General features: G+C 35.3%; 1 protein-coding gene across 1 annotated transcript in view; it reads right to left on the reverse strand.

Annotated features, from left to right (window-relative positions):
- Window positions 1–18,357, reverse strand: part of LOC125647382 (MAM and LDL-receptor class A domain-containing protein 1-like) — a 102,569-nt gene that overhangs the window by 11,831 nt on the left and 72,381 nt on the right. The window contains exons 28-31 of the mRNA XM_056142009.1: window positions 9,445–9,566; window positions 9,128–9,254; window positions 8,737–8,906; window positions 5,314–5,395 (exon numbers count right to left, since the gene is read on the reverse strand). Coding sequence (XP_055997984.1) covers window positions 5,314–5,395; window positions 8,737–8,906; window positions 9,128–9,254; window positions 9,445–9,566 — 501 coding nt within the window. The remainder of the gene's footprint in view (window positions 1–5,313; window positions 5,396–8,736; window positions 8,907–9,127; window positions 9,255–9,444; window positions 9,567–18,357) is intronic.

The following is an 18,357-nucleotide window of genomic DNA, read 5'->3' on the forward strand; positions in this document are numbered from 1 at the left end:
TCTATTCTAGCGAACATTTACATGTATTTAGATCGTGTCCTAAACTTGTCACATATTTACAGTGATTTTCTTTTGTTGTTCAGGTATTGTATCTGGTTATCATCAATAGGGTTTTGTTATTGCATATGTGATAAAACGAGCTCCTCCCACCTTGTTATCGCATGGGCGGTACTAACATCAGAATTACACAATAGAAACAAGACAGGGATAATTCAGTTTTCGTGAAGTTACTTTTGCTGTTTGACGGGTAAAGCGTGCGTCGATCGATGTCTGGGGCGTTGAAACAGACGAGAAGTGTTATGTAAGAAATACATATTGTACATGTATACACATACCTGTGGCCGTTTTTGCAGACAGTAATGTTAAATAGTTATATCTCTCTCTCTCTCATTTTATAAAGAGTTTGCTAATGCAAATCTTTAATCCTTTTCCCACTTTAATATTTGTGTTATACAGCCACCATTATGTGATAGATACTGCCAGTTTTTGTTAAGTTAGTTTTACGGGTAAAGCGTGTGCCGATTGATGATGGGTGTTGAAGCAGACAGGAATTGTTATGTAACAGATATACACATACCTGACTGTGACCGTGGGTTTTTTCCAGTCAGTAATGTTAAATATCTCTCTCTCTCTCTCTCTCTCTCTCTCTCTCTCTCTCTCTCTCTCATTTTATATAGAGTTTGCTAATGCAGGTCTTTAATCCTTTTCCTACTTTAATATTTGTGTTATACATGTTTTCTTAAAACATTTGTACAAAATACATGTATAGAATTAAATTCCTGAAAAATTATTTATGAAGCCACCAATATGTGATTGATACTGACAGGGATAATAAATTTTCGCTAAGTTAGTTTTGCTGTTTTACGGGTAAAGCGTATTAAATTTTATATACACATGCATCTATGGCAATCTACCATTGTATTGAATGTATGGTTCAATAAATGTAAAATGAGAAGCTTTTGAAATATGTGACAAGTCGGTAATCTTCTAGCATCCTCGTAAAATTCACATTATCAAAGAGATGGGCGGTCCTTCTCTCACTCGTGCGCTCCGCGCACTCGTGACAGAAGACCGCCCATCTATTTGATAATGTGAATATTACTTGGATGCTAGAAGATAACCATTACTTGTATGCTTTAAATGTAAATGTCAAGGTCATTATGTAAGAGTTTGTAAAACTCAGTCTTGTAAAAAATGCGGTGGATGGATTGGAACAAAGGTGTGTCTGCGAACAACGCATGAGTGAACATGAATCGGATACTGGAGATGAACGGAGTTCCTATAACCAGGATTAGGCGGCGAGTAACGAGAACGACGACGGAGAGGTTCAAAGAGAGGAATCTGGTGAACCGTTTACGCCTTTGGAAGGAAACAAAAATGCAGAAAAAAGCACAGAAACTGACAGTGAAGAAGCTCAGACTAAAACAGTTAAAGAAAACGCGAGTGATAGTAACGTTGTGACGGAAGACATCAATGATGATGAATCAAACAGATGATGAGAACACGGGAGACAACTCAGAATCGGAAACAGAAGTTGTTCTGAACACCACCAATGTTAAAAAGAAACGCAAAAGGAAAAGTAGAAAGAAGAGTAAAGTAAATAAATATGGGAAAGGTATTTCTTTTTGTCTCGTGGTTGTGATCACTTCGTGGAACTGTAATTGGTTATGTAATATTGACAAGATGAAAATATATTCAGTTTATTTGAAGAAAAGGGATTTGACATTGTTGCTTTGCAGGAAACACACTGGATTGATCAATTAATAGAAATTTACAAACATTTATGGAATGGAAGTTTCATTTATAGTAATTTAATTACGTCGTCTAGAGGTGGAGCCTTTTTGATAAAGAATAACATTAACTCAAATGTTGAATTTGTTAAAGATTTTGAAGGAAGGTTTTACATATAACTATAGATAAAATGATGAAATATTTGATATTATTAACTTATATGCACCAAATGATCTTCAAGAAAGGACGTTATTTTTATGCCCCCGACATCGAAGTTGGGGGGGGGGGCATATTGTATTTGTCCTGTCATTCTGTACGTCTCTAATCCTGTCAGTTTGTAATTCTGTCTGAAACTTTAACCTTGATAATAACTTTTGAACAGTAAGTGATAGAGCTTTGATATTTCACAGGGGTGTTCCTTGTGACAAGAACTTTCCGTGGGTACCATCATTTATTGACCATTCCATGGTAGTATCATTGTTCAGTACTGAAGTGTTTTAAAGAGGTCCAGGTATATGGATTCATGATTCTTTGTTGTTTAATAATACATATAATCAAAGAGTAAGAGAGATCATCGAAAAGGAAAAGAGTTGCCCATGGTACAAGTCATCAGTGTTAGTGTGGTGGGATAATCTTAAATACAAATTAAAGAAATTGTCACAGTGTCATATGAAGATGAAAGCAAAGGAAAAGAATAAAAGAGTTTTACAGAATTCAAAATGCTTTGCAGAGAATGTTACAAAATGTTGCAAATGGTGTTTATGTTGATATTGAAAAGTATGAAGCATTAAAGATGGAACTAACTGAATTTGAAAATGAAAAATGTAGAGGTGCAATCTTGAGATCTAAACCTTAACCCCCCACCCCACCCCACCGAAGACACACTGACCAATGACTTTCACAATGTAAGAACAGGGCATTTTGGACATCACAGCCATGAATTTAATTTAACTCACAATACTGTGAAAGTATATTATTTTGATACAGTTATATTTTGTGGCCATATTGGCCCTGTAAAAGGATCTGAATCTCATCGAGGAGCCATGAATTTCACATTTTAGTAGAGAGCTTCATAAACATCATCATTATCATGCATTTAGTTTTTCTCATATATATATATATATATATATATATATATATATATATATATATATCTGTGTGTGAGCTCGAAATAAAGGACACCATAGAGTCGTACACTTCTGCTTCATACTTAGAGATATTTTATTGAAAGTAGACATTAACGGCAAACTGACAACTCAACTGTATGACAAACAGGATGATTTCAGCTTCTCCATCGTCAACTTCCCATATTTGTGTAGCAATATTCCATTATCACCTGCATATGGTGTTTATATATCTCAACTGATTCGATATGCAAGAGCTTATTCTGCATATAATCAGTTTTTAAATCGAGGTAAGCTACTGACAAACAAGTTAATGGTACAGGGATTTCAACGGTCTCGATTGAAGTCAGCATTTCGCAAATTCTATGGTCGTTATAACGATCTAGTTCGTCAATACAACCTCGCATTGGGTCAAATGCTGTTTGACGTGTTTCATACCGATTGTTAAGCCGTTCTTGGCACACTGATTTTGACTGCGGATAACTCCGTTTACCTGATCAGGATATAGGGCTCACGGCGGGTGTGACCGGTCAACAGGGGATGTTTACTCCTCCTAGGCACCTGATCCCACCTCTGGTGTGTCCAGGGGTCCGTGTTTGCCCAACTATCTATTTTGTCTTGCTTATAGGATTTATGAGATTGATCACTGTTCGTTATCTTCACCTTGCATATATATATATATATATATATATATATATATATATATATGGCAGTAAAGAAGATTTTCGAAAATTTAATGTATTTTCACAATATGGCCATATTGGTTCCGTCCTAGGACCTGAACCCCAGACCCAGAAGTCTTGAATTTCACAAATTAAGTAGAGAGCATCATGGACATCATAATCATGCATTTAGTTTTTCTGAAATATACATGTATATGGGATTCAAGAAGAATTTTCTAAGATCCAATATATTTTCACTATATAGTCATATTTGTCTCCGCCTTTTGCTTGAACCGTGGATTTCACAATTCAATCAGTAGATAGCGTCATGGATATCAATCATGCATTTGGGTTTTCTCAATTATATATGGCAGTAGAGAAGATTTCCTAAGATGCAATTCATATTCACATTTGCCTCGCCCTAGGGCTTGAATCCTTCACCCAAGTGCCATAAATTTCAGTTTTAGTAGTGGGTTTCATGGACATGACCATCATCTCCGTTCGTTATTTTCACCTCCCATGCATTTAGTTTTTCTCCAACATGTATGGGAATTTGATATTTTTGAACATTTGGCTTTTTGCATACTTCCCTCCGCCCATGAGACCCCGAAGGAGATTAATCCTAAATTTTACAATCTATATTCTTCTTATCCTAAAAATGATTGGCCTTGTAATTTTCAAGAAGTTAAAAATGTAAAAAAAAAAAAAAAAAAAAAAAAAAAAAAATTAACGCATAACGTATGGTGACGGACGAAGACCGATGGCAATGGGTTACCTGAGTTTCCTCGGGTGGTCTAAAGAGGTGGTTAAGTTAGATGAAGCAGAGACCATCGCTATTCACAGAATTCCGAATAAAGCTGGAAAACTAAAACCAATTCTCATGAAGATAGAAATAATATGGCAAAATCCAGTTTAATGCATGAAAGGTGAAGATAACGAAGTGATCAATCTCATAACTCCTATAAGCAATACAAAGTAGATAGTTGGGCAAAAACGGACCCCTGGATACACCAGAGGTGGGATCAGGTGCCTAGGAGGAGTAAGCATACCCTGTCGACCGGTCACACCCGCCGTGAGCTCTATTATCTGCCGTTAAGAAAAATTCCAATGGACATTGTTGGTTATCGGATGATGTCATGAAACTGTATACTGTACTGATCAAGAAACGGTAGGAAGATATGCAAATCGACAATGCCTGATGTTTTAATGGCAGTGAGTACGCTGAGCAAGATGGTATAACCGTTCAACGCTTATGACTAAGGTTAAAGCTTTTGCAAAGTGGGTCCAACTTCCAGATCAAGGTAAGCAGTCAATAACTTTTATAACTAAAATTGTCTTCTCAAAACGAAGAACATGTAAAATATGAAAATCCTATCATCAAGAATTATGACCAAGACTAAAGTTTCTCAAAAGGTGAAACCCTAAAGTAGAGGTCACAGGGTCATTTTCTTTTTCCTAAACAAAGGTTTCGTCACATGGTATATGCATGCGAATTATGAAAAGCCTAATTATTACCATACATTCAAAATTCATAGCTAAGGTTAAAGTTTTAAGACATAAAAATAAATTGATTCTCTCTTATTCAATAATTTCCGTACCATTACTCGAAATTTGCAACCCAAATACAAAAGTATATACTCCTTGGATAAATAATTTAATTCCCTTTTTGGATAAAAGGAGCTACTTTAAATTGTGTTTTATTTCTAACAAATCATGGCATGTGCTGAATCAGTAAATTCCAATGTAATTCTCCATGGAAAAGATCGAACTATAGATCTAGAAATGTGATTACTTACCACACTCCCCTGTGGTGACCTGGATATCATCAATAGCAATATCTCCTCTAAATCCACTTCCGCGTGTACCCACAAACTGAATCTACAGGCAAAGAATTCAATGATAGAGTCAAATGGAGATAAAACTTTTTTGTTTTGATATATGTTCATGTACGTTGTTTTACGGCTCTTGAGGCGGTTCAAATAATAGTTGACATTGAAGCCAACGCCTACTGTGACAATCACATTGTACGGTCATATTTGAAAGATAAGTAACATCTCATTCACGGGAGTAGAACGAGCTGCGTAGCTATCACCCTAACCACTCAGTTAACCCAACAGGTCATATTGGAGTTGACACGAGCGAGGCTCCTGTTCAACTCTTCGGTTACAAAACGAACAGTCTAAGCAATGAGTTGCCGCAACAAGGGTTGAACAAGAGTACCGCAAACGGTGCAATATACGCCTGTTGGACAGTGAAATTCAACCTGGAAGCCTATTGTGCACTCTGAATTGATTCAACACACATTCTGAATAGAAAAGCCTTACAGTGAGTCATGGTGCACCAATCCATCTGACATGTGAACTGATTATGTATTTCTTCGAGTGTGAGGTTGTGACAAAATGTCGGAGATGATATATATGATGATAAAAATTCTAGGTAACTATTTGATCTACTTTAAGCCCTAAAGCAGATCATGGTGCACCATATACATGTAGATGTAAGCTGAAAAGTCAACTGATTATGTATTTCTCTGAGAGGGAAGTTGTGACTAAATTTCAAAGCAATACCTGTGACCATAGCCAAAAAAATCTAGAAAACTGTTTGATCTACTTCTACCCCTAAATTACAATAGGCCATAGTGCGCCAATCCAGCTGAAATGCTAGGTAGACGGTCAATTCGAATCCTGGTTAATTTCCATACTTGCACAATAACGTCTAGATGTGAACTGATATCCCCACAAATATTTTAGCTAAATATTTTAAATAATATATCATCCCAGTGCCTTTAAATAATAATTATTCAAATAGCTAAACTCACGGCAATGCGGCTTTCATTAGTCTGGTCCGGTGTCCATCCCTGCCACACGAGTGTTAAGGACTTTGGTAGCATTTTCATGAATCAAGAGCTTATTTTACCTTTAGAAAAACTTTATTTTTTTAAATTTCTATAAATTATTCGTATTGATAATAAATGAAGATCGAATACATAACATATAACGAATTTTATGAATATATACCAACAACAACAGGGTACGAACTAGTTTCTGTGGAAACGATAAATAACCCCCTCGTTTCTACAGAAACTAGGTACGAACTGACCCGGTTACCTAACATGGCTACGTCAACAAACGAATTCATTTGAAGCTGGGAGTTTTCAGGTCGTGTGGGGCTTTAATGAATATTTGAAGGTATGTTTAGACACAAGTATAGTAAGAAAATATGTTAAGAATTTTTTGATATTAAATTTATGAGACAGTAACTCAAGAATACAACGATATAAGACCTCAACCGTGCGCAGCTTTTTGTGCGCCGTAAATCGAAGGTTTTTATAAGAGGTGGCTCTGTAGCTCTCCGTTATGTCAAAATATTTTTTCAGAAAGCTACAGTTCTGCAGCTATTGAAAGGGCAGTTGGAGTATAAGTATGATTACCAAAAGTGGAATTAATGCCAAGTTCGTTTAAAATACAGTTGTAATAATGAGCCTTACAAACAAAGACAATGTTGTTACTAATTCTTTTATCACTTCTGGTTTACTAAACACAGAAGGATAGATGATACGTAATTTTGTTTTAACATGTCTATTGCAGGATTTTAATATTCCTCTTATGCTTTTAACCCATTCTTACAATGTATCAAGTTCTTCTTTTTCATACTTAGCCCATCGTCTGACATAATCTTCGACAGAACTCATAATAGAGATGAAGTTCTGTCGCCAATTAAATGACCGAGGTTCTCTGTATTTTGGGTCTTTAAGAATAAGTGATTTGGGGTCCTCATTTTCAACTATATCAACGGGGGGGGGGGGTGTCAGCTGCGCCCCCTTAAATCCGCCACTAGAAGATTTTCTAGAATATTTCACTCATATGGAGACGTCACCATTGCCGGTGAAGGGCTGCAAAATTTAGGGCTATGCTCGGCGCTTTGAGCAGGGAGGGATCTTTATCATGCCATACCTGCTGTGACACGATACCTCTGTTTTTACGGTCTCATCCGAAGGACCGCCCCATTTAGTCGCCTCTAACGACAAGCAAGGGGTACTGAGGATCTATTCTAACTCAGATCCCCACGGGATTCCAGGAAAAAGACAAATTTATAATTCGGTTTAGGTCGTTAAGAAAGTCAATGAACTGTGAAATGTAGGTGATCGTGAATAATTCATCTACATTATTGTAATACTACACGTTTTAATACATGAAGTATTCTAATGCACAGAAATAAGAAACTTGGATAAAGGCAAATATAGCGAACAGTGAACCTCAATAAGCAATGCATGTACAAAATAGAATTGGGCCAAAACGGACCCCTGATGTAAACTTTAAGCTGGTATTGATGTGACACCACTAGACGCAAGTTCTTATAGACTTTCGAAAGGCGAACTAAAAATCTACCAATTATCAAAAGAATATCTGCAAGTATAACAAAGAAATATAAAAAACTGATGATTCAAGGGCCGTAACTCAGCGAAAAATCACAAATTAAAACTTGATCTGTAACATGTTATGGCAAAGCAATGTACCTAATATCAAATTCATAAGAATTTGTCTGCCTGTTTCTTTTGACATTTGTTTTCCCTTATCAGTTATGTACTTTCAACTGATATTATCCGCAAATATTGCGACAGTTTTGTACATGGGTGTTTAAATCATGTATAATCATGTTGTTGCTGGTCTTACCTTCTCATGTAACAAGGCAACATTTTGATTAGTGCAGGGCGTTTTAAACCTAGGGTTGTTGTTTATTTTCAACCCTAGGTTTTCATGGTCTTTTTTATACACCACTTTTGTTTTCAGTAAAGATTCATGATATTGCATTTTATCTCATTTGTTTTTTGTAACAATATTGTGGCTGGGAGAACGCTATGTGTATTTATTTTACTTTTTTTATATTGCATTTCTAGTCAAGATGGCGGGTATGTCTCCCAGACAATTTCGTTCTGTATTTTTAGGACTCACAGTTTTCGTCATTTTAAATAAATGACAATCTTTTACACCTAACGTTTTTCTCTCATGATTTACATGGAAACAAACAGAGCTGCAATGTTGCCTTGGAGTAAGAGCAAATTTTAACATAAATATCTATAAGTGGAACAACAAAATCCGTAAACTTATAATACAGCTATTTTTCTAAGTCGAAGGGCCATATGATAAAAATGGGGTTGATAGTATTTCAATGACTTGTTCAGCTATCTTCTTTCTCATTAATATTGAAAATACTTATACCGTTGATTCTGAAGACTGGGATGCTGGAAGAGTAACTTTCGCCTGGTTCCACTGGTTTCCTTTGTTGCCAAACTCGTTAAAGACGGCTGTGTAGTTGTACACTACTTCAAGAGAGCCGATGTTGCTACCGTACATGTGATATGCGAAAGAAAGGCACATAAATGGATCACCTGAATGGAGAAGAATATACATGAAATTATTGTTATGCTAAAACAAAAACAAAATTTAAAAAACGGGAAAATGTGAGTTTTCCCCGTTAGGTTTATGTACATTATTGATTTAATACATTAATATAATTAAACAAAATAAACTACTTCGTAATAACGTTGCTGGGAAGACACAAATTTACATTGAAATTGGTTTTACTTCTACAAGAAGCATGGTCAAATACCTGTTAGGACTGGTGAACTTTCCAACACAGCAATATCACCAATTGCTTTCCCAGATGTTTCAATGTAAGTGTACCAGGTTCCTTCAAACGCAGAGGTGGGTCCTGTGTTTTGTGAAGGTGTCGTACCCTACATTATAGAACACTCCAAACAAATTAACACACACAAAAACCTGCCTCCCTAGTCTTCACTGAGAGAGGGAGAGAGAAGAAATAGAATTTTGCAGGATTAACAATTCATGCCTGCTTACAGCCTGTACTATTTCATCAATAATAAAATTTATATTCTAATCTTCTCTACGTTTAGCAATCAAACTTACACTTCTCCTAGACCAGTTAAAGTCGTCTGTCGAGGTCACGTCCTGCAGAAAACATGTTCCACTCTCAAAAGTACAACTGAGTGGGAGTGTTAATGGGGCAGGGGTAGTTGTGGAAGGGATCACTGAAAGAAAGGGAGAGATATATCACAATGAATAATAATATCTATATAGCCTTTAAAGATCTTCAACATACTGCCTCGTAGCTACCTCAAATGGAAAACATTTTATGCGAGATGTCTGGAGTTTCATTACGAGAATTTTAACGGGCATGGTTCAAATAATATACTAAATAACCATTTCAAAACCTCCACTGTGATATCAAGAGGGTGACTACGTGGTCAAATCTTGTCAATAAATATGTTCATGTATCACCCCTTAGTTTAGGAGATATTGACTGAGGATTTTTGTCGCCATTATTCTGAAAGGGCCAGCGCTTGAAATGGTCCAATATGGAAAACCTACGGCAATCTAAACCTTGAATCCGATACACCCCCCACCCCACCCCCATTACGAAAAGGAAGTCTGACGGAATTTTCTAAGCCGTCACAGAAGTCTATAACCCACCCCCACACGATTTACGATTCTGAACGTCAAACAACAAATTTTTATTTGCTGATCAAGAACTTCGATTTTTTTCCTACTGCCCATCCCGAACTGAAAAACGACGATACGTGCCTGTTACGCAATGCATTGTTTAAATAAAGATAGGGAAGATAACGAACAGTGATCAATCTCATAAATCCCATAAGCAATAGAAAATAGATATATAGTAGAGCAAACACGGACCTCTCGACACACCAGAGGTGAGATCATGTGCCAAGTAGTAGCCATCAAATTCCAAAAGTAGGTCACGGTGACCTACTTTTTTGGTCAACAAACTATGAAAACTCAAAATGCAGCAACTGACAAAGTTTGATGATCCTAGCTTTCATATTGTCCAAAATATGCATCTCAAATTGAAAATGTGAAATTTGAATGTCTGCAAAATTCGAAAAGTGGGTCACTGTGACACAATTTTTTTTTTTTATAAATATATATGTTTTGAGGCCTCTAGACGCATCAACTTACAAGGTTTGATGATTTTAAACCTCTCGGTATCTGAAATAACAACCTAAAATTTATTCATAAATGATTAGCCAAAAAATTCAGAAAGTAGGTCATGGTGACATATTTTTTACATGACGCACTTTAAGATCCCATGATCTATCACCTGACAACTTTTGATGATCATAGGCTTAATAGTGTCCAAGATATGCATCAAAATCCATTTAATAATAATTACCTGCGAAATTCAAAAAGTAGGTCACCATGACCTACTTTTGAGACAACATGATATTAAGTTCTAAGATGCATCAACGGACAAAATTTGATGATCCTAGTCCTTATACTAAGCAAAATATCAAAGATTTAACAAAACAAAATTTATGGTAAACTTTGAAGTGACCTTGAACCTTTGCCCAAGGATGATGCCTTGAACAATTTTTTTTTATCTACAGCTTATCCTCATCCTTATGCATTAGTTTGGTGATAATTTGCCCAGTGGTTCTTGAGAAGAAGATTTTTTAGCAACCACTACTTTTGTTTGCATTTTCCTAATTTTCTCCCCTTGTTCAAAGGTCACAACCCTTGTTTTAGTACAAATGAAAGCCCTTTGGCCAAGGATACCCTGTAAAAATATTGACAAAAATTGGCCAAGGGGTTCTTGAGATATAGCCCTTTTTACAAAACGTTGACGCACACATCACGCCAGACATATGGCCATATGATTAGTTCTTTGAGCCTTCGGCTCAGAAGAGCTAATAAAACCCAAAGTAGACACATCACTTTCTGAATATAAAAAAATCTGAAACAAATTCTGCCATTTTCAAGCAAAAAATATCCGAAATAAAACATTCCAAACATACTACAACTCATACCTATACAGATGGTTCAAAAGACCAAAATTAAGTCGCTGCTACTGCAGTAATCACAAACGACGTATTCTCTGCACGACTTCCAAATGAAGCAACAATTTATACCGTTGAAGCAAAGGCTATTCAGCTTGCGTTTGAATACATACAAACTTCTAATGAGAAACATTTTACTATATTGTCAGACTCCCTATCATGTCTTCAGTCAATAAACATGAATATTGATCATCCATATATTTTAGATATCTTACACCGGTACTATCTTTTAACCAAACAAGGTAAAATAGTTGAGTTCTGCTTGATCCCAAGTCACATTGGTATCCATGGCAACACCAAAGCGGATAAAGCGGCCAAAAATGCACTTCAAGGTGATATTGTACACTTCAAAATTCCATACACTGATTTTAAATATCTCAAAAAACTATATGTAAATACTGTTTGGCAAATCTATTGGGATTTCTGCGATACAAGTAAACTTTATTCTATTCAAAACAAAGTAAACAAATCGTGTAACATCGTACTGAAACGCCAAGACTAAGTGATTATTTCAAGAATACGCAATGGACATTCAAAATTGACACATTCATACATACTAAACAGAGAACCTCAGCCTGAATACATATCTTGTATCTGTACTTAAACTATACATCACTTTCTTTTACAATGCAGTGATTTTACGCCCATACGAAATAGACTTTGTAATGTAAAACTTATACGGTACCAATTTTGATGCACCAGATGCGCATTTCGACAAATAATGTCTCTTCAGTGATGCTCAACCGAAATAGTGTGCAATCAAAGAAAGAACTTTTACAAATATCGATAATCATTATATTATACAATATTTACAAGAATGCGACTTTTACAGAAAAATTTGAAAACTTTTATAATGCAACTGTTTAAATACACGATTTATTTTTTGTTTTTTAACCTGTTTATATACATGTATTTTAAACTTTTATTTCCGTCGGACGGGACGTTAAAGGGTGTCCCGTGTCAAGGATCACAACCCCCATGGCAAGCAAAAGATCGTTTCCCTGATGTTCGAAAAAGAGAAGGCTCACTGTGGGCCGTCAGGAAAACTCAAACACTCGCAAACCAAACATAATTGAATTAGTTAACCGCCGTAAAATGGCTGAAATATTGCCAAAACGGCGTAAAACCCCAATCAATCAATATCAGCAATATTTGTCAATTCATTTAAAAGATCATTGCCTAGCTGTGTAACTCAGTAAGTTAGCACGTCGACTGTGACTTCCGGTTGCCCTTTAGCATAGTGAGCTCGAGGAATTTTCGCTGATTCGAAAACGACCGTTTGTGCTTTATGTAAGTGGCAACTACAACTGTTGAACTTTAGACAGAAACCCATTGTATATATGTTTGTTTTTCTACTGTAATACATTTGATTTTAAACCTGTATTTTTTTTTATAACACAAAGCACTTTCACATCAGCAGCCACGTCGGGTGGCAGCCATAGGGGAGGATCTAGAAATTTCACCTTTCAACGAAAATGCTGTCGTGAAAACACTTTAGTTGTTGATGTGCATGATAATTCATGTGTAAAGCATGAGGAACACAGGTGTGTCTGCGAATAACGCATGAGTGAACATGAATCGGATACTGGAGATGAATGGAGTTCCAATAACCAGGATTAGGCGGTGAGTAACGAGAACGACGACGGAGAGGTTCAAAGAGAGGAATCTGGTGAAACGAATTCTTTGGAAGGAAACAAAAATGCAGAAAAAAGCGCAGAAACTGACAGTGAAGAAGCTCAAACTGAAACGCGGGTGATAGAAACGTTGTGACGGAAGACATCAATGATGATGAATCAAACAAATGATGAGAACATGGGAGACAACTCAGAATCGGAAACAGAAGTTGTTCTGAACAACACCAATGTCAAAAAGAAACGTAAAAGGAAAAGTAGAAAGAAGAGTAAAGTAAAATAAATAATAATGGGGAAGTTATTTCTTTTTTCTCATGATTGTGATCACTTCGTGGAACTGTAATTGGTTATGTAATATTGACAAGATGAAAATATATTTAGTTTATTTGAAGAAAAAGGATTTGACATTGTTGCTTTGCAGGAAACACATTGGATTGATCAATTAATAGAACGTTACAAACATTTATGGAATGGAATTATCATTTATAGTAATTTAATTACGTCGTCTAGAGGTGGAGCCTTTTTTTTTTTAAAGAATGACATTAACTCAAATGTTGAATTTGTTAAAGATTTTGAAGGAAGGTTTTACATATAAGTATAAATAAAATGATGAAATATTTGATTATTAACTTATATGCACCAAATGATCTTCAAGAAAGGACGTTATTTTTATGCCCCCGAGATCGAAGATCGGGTGACATATTGTCCTGTTTGTCATTCTGTACGTCTGTAATCCTGTAATTTTGTCATTCTGTCTGAAACTTTAACCTTGCTAATTAGTTGTGAACAGTAAGTGGTAGAGCTTTGATATTTCACATGAGTATTCCTTGTGACAAGACCTTTCCGTGGGTACTAAACCTTTTGACCTTGACATTGACCTACTTTAAAAACTTACATTGGTTATAACTTCTAAATGGTGATTATTAAAGCTTTCATATTGTACATGAGCATTTCTTGTGACAAGATCTTTCTACTGGTACCAAGCTATTTGTCCTTGTGACATTGGTCATCTTCGGAATTAGCCATTATTGGGGGAATCTGTGTTTCACAAACATATCTTGTTTCAAACTCTATTGGGTGTTATCCCTGATACACCAAATCTTATCATTATGGGTGATTTTAATAACACATTTAGTGATATTGATTGAAAGGGAAAACAAAAAATAAGTATGACCAAAGTTATAAAGCATTGATGGAGCTCGAGATAATGAACAATTTGCATGATATAGATATATGGAGAAATAGAAATGCAAGAGAACAATTGTTTCAGCGAGTTATTGAAGGTAATCCTGTTCAAAGCAGAATTGATTATATATTGGTGTCAAATTGTTTACGTGTTTTTGTTAAGAATATTATGTATCTGAACACATCATATAGTGACCATTCCATGGTAGTATCATTTTCAGTACTATAACTTTCAGAAGTGTTTTAAAGAGGTCCAGGTATATGGATTCATAATGATTCTTTGTTGTTTAATAATACATATAATCAAAGAGTAAGAGAGCATCGAAAAGGAAAAGAGTTGCCCATGGTACAAGTTATCAGTGTTAGTGTGGTGGGATTATCTTAAATACAAATTAAAGAAATTGTCACAGTGTTATAATAAGATGAAAGCAAAGGAAAAGAACAAAGAATTTTACAGAATTCAAAATGCTTTACAGAGAATGTTACAAAATGTTGCAAATAGTGTTTATGTTGATATTGAAAAGTATGAAGCATTAACGATGGAACTAACTGAATTTGAAAATGAAAAATGTAGAGGTGCAATCTTGAGATCTAAAGCACAATGGGCAAATGACTCGGATAGATGCATAAAGTATTTTTTGAATTTAGAAAAGAAAAGACAGAAGTCTAATATGGTAAAAGAATTAATAGATAGTGATGGCATGATTAAGAATGACATTGATTAAATTTTAGATTTACAGTACCAATATAATTCAGGTTTATATTCTTTGGTGACAATAGAATGTGAAATTAAAGACAATCTCTTATCTTTTGTTGACAAAAAACTTAATGAAATAGATGTGGAGATATGTGAAAAATATATTGACAGTGGTGAAATATATAAGGCTGTTAAAGAAATGTCAAATAACAAAAGCCCAGGTTCAGATGGTTTGACGGTTGAATTTTACATAATGTGTTGGCACCACTCTAGCCTTTCCTATATAAGATTTATCAAGAAGTAGAAATGAAAGGACATCTGTCATATTCTATGAAAATGGGTATTACTGCATTGATATATAAGAAAAAAGGTGACAAACGATTATTGAAAACATTTGAGACAAATTAGTCTTCTTAATGTTGATTACAAAATAATAGCGAGAGTTATGGCCAAGACGTTTTAAAAGGTCTGTATTGCCAAATATTGTATCAGAAAATCATACTTGCTGTGTAATTGGTATAGATATTGCTGATATGCTGGTTAGTATAAAAGACATTATTGATATGGTAGAAATGGATAATTTAGAGGGATATATTATCAAAATTGATCAAGAGAAGGCTTTTGACAGAGTAAGTCATGAATGTTTATTAGATGTTTTGAATGTTTGTGGATTTGGACCATATTTTAGAAAATGGATAAGAATTTTTTATACAGATATAGCAGTGTCCAGAGTAATGGTTTTCTAACTAATTATTTTACAATTAAAAATTCCAATAGCCAAGGCTGTCCTATTTGTGCATTGCTAAGACACCTCAGAGTCGTCCACTTCTGCTTCATACTTAGATATTTTATTGAAAGTAGAAGTTAAGGGCAAACTCAACTATATGACAAACGGGATGAATTCAGCTTCTCCATCGTCTATTTCCCATATTTATGTAGCAATATTGCATTATCACCTGCATATGGTGTTTATATCTCTCAACTGATTCGATACGCAAGAGCTTGATCTGCGCATAGTCAGTTTTTAAATCGAGGCAAGCTACTGACAAACAAGTTGATGGTGCAGGGGTTTCAACAGTCTCGATTGAAGGCAGCATTTCGCATATTCTATGGTCGTTATAACGATCTATTTCGTCAATACAACGTATCATTGGGTCTAATGGCGTGTTTATATCGATTGTTCGACCGTTCGTGGCACACTGATTTTGACTTCGGATAACTCCGTTTACCTGATCAGGATATAGGACTCACAGTGGGTGTGAACGGTCGACAGGGGATGCTTACTCCTCCTAGGCACCTGATCGCACCCCTGGTGGGTCCAGGGGTCCGTGTTTGCCCAACTATCTATTTTATATTGCTTACAAGATTTATGAGATTGATCACTGTCCGCGAATTTCGCCTTTTATTTCCAAACTTTAGCACAATGTTAAAAAGAGATGTTTGATGCATGGTGTGCGATAGAAGATAGTATAGAATACAACAGTAAAACATTGATATTTATCATTATTGTTTATTTTGTAATCCACAGATTGTTACTAATAATAACTAATAAGATGTTGAAATGGGAACATTTTATCGGATCAGATATCTCACATATCAAAGACATTACTTATGAGGTTATGCTTGGTTTTCTTTCCGTTTCCTGTGTTTTAGAAACTATTCAAGAGGATAATTCATATATCGATATCAAAATTATCAAAGAAAATTATATTTGTTTGAAATCAGTTATTCCATTGAAATAGAAAAAAGGTGTGTGAAGATGAATTTACTAGAACTTATTTTATGCCAAGTTTTCTAATCAGTTTCCGAGATCAAAGCATGCATTGTGTTCAAGTCCTGTACTGTGAGGATTGTTTGTAAATTATTGATGGAAAAGTTTTTTTCACACCTTGTTTCTGATCAATTGTGGAGTAATTAATTTGAATTGGTTGATCAAGAAGATGCAAAACAAAGATGGTTGGTTTTATGGTAATCCTGTAAATCACCAGATATTAATGAAACTAATTTTAAAAAATTTCATAATATCAATTTTACACTAGAAAAATCATTTAAATTTGGGAAAAACTGAATCCAAAGTATGTCCAGTATGTGAATCAGTAATGAAGATTTATTTCCTTTGTTTTTGCAATGTAAAGAACTCAATGATTTCAAAAATGGTTTTGATATATATCACCTTGAATCACTCTTAAAGACTGAAAATAGCTCTTACAAATTTTTTTTTTTTGAATTTTGAGAAAAATCATCTTCATATGTAACTGGTTTTACAAAGAAAATCAATCATTGTTAATTCTTTCTTTGTGGTTATTTCCTTTCAGTATGTATACTTTGTATTTATAAAAGAAGACAAGTATGTCTGCAAGGTGGTAAACGACTTGACATGTTGTGTAAATATACTTAGAGAAACTATATTTCCCATCATTTTTTTCAATTATGCACTATTGAGAGCAAAACACATACATTTCATTAAAAATGCTTGTATAGAAATCTTATTGTGAAAGAAACTGAGGATGTATGTGGCCCTGTAAAAGGGTCTGAACCTGATCCAGGAGCCATGAATTTCACAATTTAGTAGAGAGCTTCATAAACATCATAATCATGCATTTAGTTTTTCTCATATACATATACATGGCAGTAGAGAAGAAGATATTCTAGGATTTAATGAATTTTCACCATATGGCCATATTGGCCCCGCCCTAGGACCTGAACCCCAGACCCAGAAGCCATGACTTTCACAAATTTAGTATAGAGCGTCATGGACATCATAATCATGCATTTAGTTTTTCTGAAATATATATGGGATTCGAGAAGACTTTTCTGAGATCTAATACATTTTCACTATATAGCCATATTTGTCTCGGCCTTGTGCCTGAAGCGTGGATTTCACAATTCAATCAGTAGATAGCGTCATGGATATCATAGTCATGTATTTGGGTTTTCTCAGTTATATATGGCAGTAGAGAAGATTTCCTACGATGTAATTCATATTCACATTTGCCTCGCCCTAGGGCTTGAATCCCTGACCCAAGGGCCATAAATTTCACAATATTAGTAATGGGTTTCATGGACATCATAACCATCATCACTGTTCGTTATCTTCACCTTCCATGCATTTAGTTTTTCTCCAACATCTATGGGAATTTGAGAAGATTTTTTAACATTTGGCTTTTTGCATATTTTCCCCCACGCATTCGACCCCGAAGGAGGTTATGTCCTAAATTCTTGCAATCTATATTCTTCTTAACCTAGATATGATTCAAACTAAAAATGATCCCGTGGGGATCCAGGTTAGAATAGGTCCTCAGTACCCCCTTGCTTGTCGTAAGAGGGGACTAAATGGTGCGGTCCTTCGGATGAGACCGACAAAACCGAGTTCCTGTGTCACAGCAGGTGTGCCACGATAAAGATCCCTCCCTGCTCAATGGCCACAAGCGCCGAGCATAGGCCTAAATTTTGC

Source organism: Ostrea edulis, chromosome 6 (assembly GCF_947568905.1).
Source record: "Ostrea edulis chromosome 6, xbOstEdul1.1, whole genome shotgun sequence".
In the NCBI taxonomy this organism is placed as follows: Eukaryota; Metazoa; Mollusca; class Bivalvia; order Ostreida; family Ostreidae; genus Ostrea; species Ostrea edulis.